The 7,390-nt window shown below is 45.1% G+C and overlaps 1 protein-coding gene across 1 annotated transcript; it reads right to left on the bottom strand.

Moving 5' to 3' along the window:
- Window positions 1-923: 923 nt before the first annotated feature.
- foxa3 (forkhead box A3) lies at window positions 924-5,204 on the bottom strand. The gene is made up of 2 exons (XM_080460534.1): window positions 4,716-5,204; window positions 924-3,389 (listed from the first exon to the last, which is right to left on the bottom strand). The coding sequence occupies exons 1-2, from the start codon at window positions 4,785-4,787 to the stop codon at window positions 2,058-2,060; spliced, it is 1,404 nt and encodes a 467-aa protein (XP_080316660.1). The 5' UTR covers window positions 4,788-5,204; the 3' UTR covers window positions 924-2,057.
- Window positions 5,205-7,390: the final 2,186 nt, after the last annotated feature.

Raw genomic sequence — 7,390 nt, 5'->3', positions numbered from 1 at the left:
ACGGTGCCGGGTCACGGGCAGGTCAGTGGTTCTTGGAGCGGCCCGGGTCTCGCTCTGCAGGCCGGTGATGCCGCCGGCCCGGCGCAGAGATCCGCTTTGAGGCTCTCAGTGTGATCCGGCCGTGTTTAGTCTAGCAGTCCTACATGTCACACACCACAGTCATTTGGTCGGGAGCTGTTTCAACAAGACGCTGCTATTCCTGCAGCAGCCAGGTGAAAAAAGAGAGAGGGAGAGGAAGCGGTGATTGATCGAGCAGGACGGGTCTGCGAGGCGCTGCCAGCCCGACGGCGTCATCGACTCAAAATATATCTGCGCTCGATTTGTTGTCGCAGCATTTCTTTCACCGAGTGACTTTTAGAGACGCCATTGCACAATAAGAGAATCATTTGCTGTGAAAAACAATCCCTAGATAATTTCGTTTTATGTGAATGAAAGGAAAGTCTTGATGTCAATAGTATGAATAAAAGTTAAATAACTCAGCTTGTGGAACATTTCCAGCTCCAGACTCACGAAGCTAAAGCTCTCCAGTGTTTGTCTGCAGCTTTTAGGGAAGAAAAACAAACAAAACCAATGCACATGTTTTTTTTCTCCCCACATTTTTTGCCTTTTTAATAAGAAAAACAGAACATGAATTATTTAAATCACATTTAAACCAAAAGAAACAACGACAAAAACAATATATTATATCAGCACACTGTCAAAGGTTGAAAAGCAACATAGCTTAAATAAAAAGGCTTTTTTTATTTTCTCATCTGAAACGTCGTCCATTAAGGACGCCGTGTGACCTGAAACTTCTGCGTGCTCTGCCGGTTATCAGTATATTCCTTCAACACATCGTCCATATATTGATCTCTTATCAGATCAGCAGTCATTTGAAAGAAAAGGCACTTCTTCTTCTTTTTTTTCTTTTTTTCTTTCCTTGGACGTCGAGGGTCATTTGACACCGTTTGACTTTGTTACACTGATCCCATTGAGCTGATGGATTGGCAGTGTAAAGGAGGGTGGGTTCCTAAGCATTGTTGTAACACTCACACACACAAACACACACACTATCAGCCCACCTGGACGGCGGGAGCTCCATAGTGCAAAGTACTGTATGCAAATCCTCCCATAGTGCATCTCTCCTCCCCTCCACTGTTAAAGTAACTGAGCGAACTCTCGACCATCTCTCATCCCAAACTTTGTTTTCAGTAAGAAGTGAAGCAGAAACACATCATCATAACTTTTTTTTTTTTTTGTCATTTCTCCTTTTTTTGTTTTGTTTTGTTACCACAGTTTTTCCAGATATTCTTCGTCCTTTGTGCTCCAGCAAAGACAAAATGCACTTTTTTTTTCTTCATATTAACCAAAATAAACAAACCACTTTTGTACAAATTTCATGAGCTACATTTACATAGACGGAATGCCTGATGGGACAAAAAAAAAAAAAAAAAAAAAGACTGAACAATATGTTGTAACACCAAAAAAAATGAGCTTAGCTGTCTCCCATTTGCAGTAACCTGAAACTCAAGCCCACATCGTCGTTGTAACCGGTCGACAGAGCACGCTATATAAGATATATTAAACTTTATCCCCTTCATAAATAAATGCAAATATCCTTTCTCCCCCCACATTACTTGTATTTACATGTTATACAGAGCTAATTGTCGCCTCGCAGTGGTCCTGGGACGCCGTCTGGCTTTGACTTCCACTCTGACGATTAAGACGCTTTCTTCTTTTTTTCCCCCTCATTCAGCTTTTCTTTCCTCCATGTAACCACCCCCCCCCCCCTCCCCCCACCAACAACAACAACAACAACAAAAAAAAGAGACTGAAAATGTCCGTTTTGGTCTCTCGAATGAATGCGGCAGCCATTTCAGACAAGCGTCCCTTCGAAGGCCACTGGACGTGAGCCAGAGAGGGAGGGAGAAAGAAAGAGGAAGATAACAAGAGAACTGGGTGTCCATTTTGGGAAAGGCAGAGAGAAACAGAAGTCTCCATCTTGGCTCACCTCTGCAGACAGGTGTGTGTGTGTGTGTGTGCGTGCGTGCGTGTGTGTTTGTGTGTGTGTCTGCACATTAGGAGGCGTTGAGCACCGAGCGACTGTACAGAGTTTGGTAGTACGCCCCTGAGTCCATGGCTGAGGGTCCCTGGTTCTCGTAGATCTGCTTGGCTCCCACCGGCGACGTCCCGGCGTAGCTGTTGTAGGCCATCACCTGGTCCTGGTAGGACTTGAGGTCCATCTTCTGCTCGTTGGACATGAGGTTGGTGATGGAGAAGGGGTGGTTGAAGTTGTAGTGGGGATCCAGGGACTTGAGGGCGTCGTTCTGTAGGTCCATGTGCTGCTGCATGGCACTGGGTAGGAGGTGGGGGCTGCCGGCTAGAGACTGGGAGTGGAGGAGCGGGTTGGACACCGAGCTGCCCGACAGGGACAGGGAGGACGGCGGGATGGAGGAGGAGGTGGAGGAGGACGCCGGCAGGGAGACGGGCGGGCTGTGGAGGTGAGAGGATGACAGCGGGGGGCAGTCTAGAGGAACCAAGCTGTTCCGGGGATGAGGCTGGTCGTCGGAGGATCCCGGGTGGGAGTTGTCAGAGTGAGCGGAGTCGGGGCCCTCGGAGCCCCCCGCGGGGCTGTGGTCCTCCGCCAGGTGGTCCCCGCCGTGGCCTCCCTTCCCCGAGCCACCCTCCTGGTTCTTCCCTCCCTTTTTCGCCATCTTGTCCTCGATCTTGAAGCGTTTCTGGCGCCTCAGGTAGCAGCCATTCTCGAACATGTTGCCCGACTGGGGGTGCAGAGTCCAGTAAGAGCCCTTGCCCGGCTTGTCCGGCGAGCGAGCCACCTTCACAAAGCAGTCGTTGAAGGAGAGTGAGTGGCGGATGGAGTTCTGCCAGCGCTGCTGGTTCTCCCGGTAGTAGGGGAACAGGTCCATGATCCACTGGTAGATCTCGTTCAGGGTCAGCATCTTGCTGCCGCTCTGCTGGATCGCCATGGTGATGAGGGAGATGTAGGAGTACGGCGGCTTGGCGTGGGTGAGAGAACGTCGGTAAGGCTTCGGGGGGATCTCTTTGGGCCCGGCCCGGTTCAGCGACGCGGTGGAGGGATACCCCAGCTGGCTCATGGACTGGCCCATGTTCTGGTAGTGGGACAAAGAGCCCAGCGAGGTCGGAGCAGTGGGGCCCAGCTGAGTGAGCGGGCCCGAGCCGAGGGAGGACGCCACCGGGGAGAGCGACATGTGGCCGGGGCCTGAGCCCATGGAGGCCAGCGGGGAGCTGCTGAGGCTGGAGCTGGGGTAGGCCATGTTCATACCTGCAGGAGAGGCGGTGGCCGGGTTCAGATTGATGTAGCTGTTGAGGGTGCCCATGGAGCCCATAGAGCCCAGACCAGAGTTCATGGTGCTCGGGGAGGAGTACATCTGAAATGGATGGAAACCACAAAAACATGAGGCCACTTTCAGGAAGAAGAAAAAAAACTTACACGTAACATAGAATTAAAAGACATAATAAATATGTAAATGGTCTGATTGGGATAAGGGATCAGATGAACACCTCTCCTGCAGCCTAATTCAATCAATTTAAATTCTCGGAGCCAAATGAATATGGAGGGAAAGAGACTTGACTCTCCATTTAAAAAGCGACTCCTTATCAATGCACAATGAAGCTCTCAGTGTGCGCAGGGAGGACATGGATTTCACACAGCGATGTTAACCTGAAAATGCGTAAAAAGCGCGTCACGGTGCCTCCCGGTGCAGACGGCCTCAGAGCCACGGCCATGGAAAAAAACATCTTTACGCCAAAGTGGGGAAAAAGTTCACAATCTCGTTTTTGTGTTACACAAACGAGAGGAGAATATTACAATTCGACCTGATGAATCTGGTTCAAACGAATTTCATGCGCCTTTTTTTTTTTTTTTTTTTATCTGCGACACAATAAAGATACCTCACCTCGTTCACTGATTGAAAGTTAAATATTATCCAATTTTATCATCTTGGTAATTTCATCAGGCTGAGCTGAGGTGAGAAGTGAGGTTGCTGATGGAATTAACTCCTAATTGAATTAGTGGGTGAAAAACTCCCGTTTCATTTGCACCTCAATTGTGGCGACACTTCAGCAGCTGCGGAGACACAATGACAAAAAAAGGCCCATTGATGAGCAAATGTATTTATAAAATAATAGAAAGTTCAAAATGGACCAAGACTACTTAGAATTTATTCGGGTACAAATACTTTTTTTCAAATATAAAATCGAAATAACTTGAAAACGTTGCGTAAATGTTGGGAAAATACTCTGTGTCATCATTGTTTGGCTTGACCTAATATTCCTCAAATATAACGAAAATTTTATTTCCCTTTCTGCAAAATAACAGAAAAGGTTTATTTTTTATAACTTTATAACTAAAGTTTTTCCTTTTTTTATTTATTTCATGGGCAGTTTCAGGACGCATTAAAAAAAATATTTAAAGTGTGCCAAATGAACTACTTTAACGCATTTTTGGTATTTAATTTATCCTCATGATCTTGTAATTAAAAGTATTTGGGTGTAATATAAACCAATAAATCTGAATTGTATTATTTAACCGGAGCGATGAGGTTTAAAATCCTGAGAGGAAAAAAAAAAAAAAAGTTTCTCATCGTCTGTTTAACGAACACTGACGAGCTTTAAGACTTTTCCTGTCAGAAATAAAAAAAAGTCATGCAGGTTGTTTGTCATTTGGTGATTTTTGAGAGTGACTGCGGGTTTACCTCGCTGGCCTCACTGTAGAAAGTAGTCCATTCTGGTAAATCATGCGCTTCCATCTTCACAGAGCTCAACATCCCCAATGCAGATCTTTGGATGAGAAAGTTTTATCTACGACCAGATTGTTTGAAAAATAAAATGAATAAAAAAAAAGAAAGAAAAAAAGAATAAAATCCTTTGCAAGGTTTTCAGGGGAAATCCAAACGGAGAGGAAACTCCTTTCTGTCAACAACGATTCTTGCGTTTTGACTTTAAAAACAAACAAGCGATAAGAAGAAGAAAAAAAAAAGGTGATGGTCTGCTGCGCTCCTGAAAGAGTTCAGTCAATATTTCTTATTTGTCAGTCATCCATTGTTTTGGAGCTTTATTCTTGTCGTATCTCAGCAGACTTCAGGTTCTTCTCGCGGCCCGTCTCTCTCTCTCTCTCTCTCCCTTTCTGTCCGCGTTGGCCCTCGGGACGCGGTGCGTAAAGTTGGAATGAGAAAACACACAGTAGTCCGGAGAAACCTGGACTCCTCTTATAAGTTCCTGGCGGGTCCCGCTCCGCCCCTGACATTTGAATACCACGGGATCCAGGAAGGGGCCGGCAAAAAGGCCGATGTGGCCCCCTGGCGTGCTGTATATTGGCCCCGTGGCAACACCCGGGCCACCCGGACGAGCAAGTGTCTTTCAGCAACAAAGTGAGTTTTGTTTGTGGGACACAACTTTTGAGATTTTTCAAAAGGCGGATGTGCTGACACTCTGACACTCATGAAGCAGTTTATAGTCAAACAGGCGTTTATTCTGCAGACAATATTAATCAAGAAGAACTCTTGTTTCATTTGTACTAAAACAATCAATTTGTTGTTTAATTTTATTTTTGGAGGGATTACAACCAAACATCGGCACTTCATTTGATTGAATAAAAAATATAATTTTACTGCAACTATAAAGGAAGGACTTTTTCAGAGGAATAATTTCACTACTGAATAAGGAGCCTCGGGACACCACAGATCTTAATTTAAAAAAAAACGAAAGAAAAGCAAATCCCAACCTCATGTTGTCTTCTAAAAAATATTTCTGCTTTAGTGTAATAAACATGTAAAGATTAGCTAATGACCGCATGAATTGGTCTGACTGATCTGCCATTTGGCTCGTGCGTAAATTTTGCGTCAATGACTTTTTTCGGCCAAGAGGCCAGTGTAGAGTGGAATTGACATGCTAGATGCTCTTTTACGAACATCATGAGTTCGATTTCTTGATAAACAACTTTTTATCTCCTGTTTCTGTCCGCTTCTCGGGGCTTACATCACTGTACAGGGACAGTCGGATGCGCTTTCGCTGTGCGTATTGGAGGCGACTGAATATGAGAGCTCTAATCTCCATGAGAACTCCCTTTTCTATTGTTTCAAACATGCATTCGTGGATCGACGCTGTGGAAAAGTACAATAAATAATGTAATCCTACTGTAACGCAGAGGGCCGGGCTCCTGCGCTGCGGAATACACATCGGGCCTCGGTGCAGACGGAGGCCCGTGAATGTCAATGCCTCCGCCTAATGGAAGCTCAATGGAGATGTAATTGATGCGCAGGCGGGAGGTCGTCAGGATTAGAGTGCCAAAAGAGACCCCGAGGAAAAGAAAAAAAAAGAAAGAAACCAGGAAAAGGGTTTTCAGCACGAAGACGCGTCCACAATATGCAGACATTTGAGCGGGTCTACAACACAGGGCGGTGGAGTTTATCAGCTGTCTCCTTCCGGTTGACATCCACCTGAAGGCCACTGGCTCCACAGAAACTCCCTCAAGACACAGATTTATTCCTTCGCCTTATTCAATCACACCGCGCGCGCCGTCACCTGCACAGACCAGAGATTATCACCTGTTTGCAAAACGCTGTCAAGTCCATTAACATGTGGCAAGAGCCAACACCTTCCACATCTGTAATGATGCAATTAAACCTGGGAGAGATTATAATAATCCCATCCGGACTGTGACGGCATGAGTAAAATAATAAAACTAATGGTGATTGAAGGGGTGTAGGGTGGGGGGGCGGGACTGAGGTGCTGTAAAATACACGTTTAATTTGTAGAGAAAAGAATAAAAAGGAATACTGGCTGAATGGATGCATTTAATCTAAAAGTGAGAGCTCATATAATTGAATTATTTAATAGAAGAGAGGGACATGGTCCATTGTGTAGCTGGATGTCTCCTTATCATGACTTCAACGAGTCGCTCGTATTATACTAGAACAAGCATGCCTAGAAACTTTTACAAAAATCTATTTTGAGAAGAGACGCAACATTAGATCTTCACGTATTCATGTGGACAGCGCCATCTTCTGGTCATTGAACCCCACGTGCTTCGTGGATTCAGACTATTTGGAGGCGGTCTGATCATCCATCTATCCTGCTTTCACTCATTCATCCACCCTTTGGGTCTGAGCCAGTCGCTCCTTGAAGCGTTCACGAAATTATATCAACATTTTGATCTTGTTTCGTTTTATTTATGCACACTCAAGCATTTACAGTAGGACTTTTAACTCTTGGCCTAAAAGGGCTTTATAAAAGGCATAACTAAAATTGACACTGATGGAAAAGTTAAAAAAAAAAAAAAACTAAAATGGCTTCTTAAAGAAAAAAATATAGCTTAAAATGGGAAACACACAAAACTGCTTAGAAAATACCTCAAATGTCTAATACATTT

Source organism: Lipophrys pholis (genome assembly GCF_963383615.2).
Source record: "Lipophrys pholis genome assembly, chromosome: 3".
In the NCBI taxonomy this organism is placed as follows: domain Eukaryota; kingdom Metazoa; phylum Chordata; class Actinopteri; order Blenniiformes; family Blenniidae; genus Lipophrys; species Lipophrys pholis.
The sequence above is the reverse complement of the archived record's forward strand: the minus strand, read 5'-3'. Positions and strand labels throughout refer to the sequence as shown.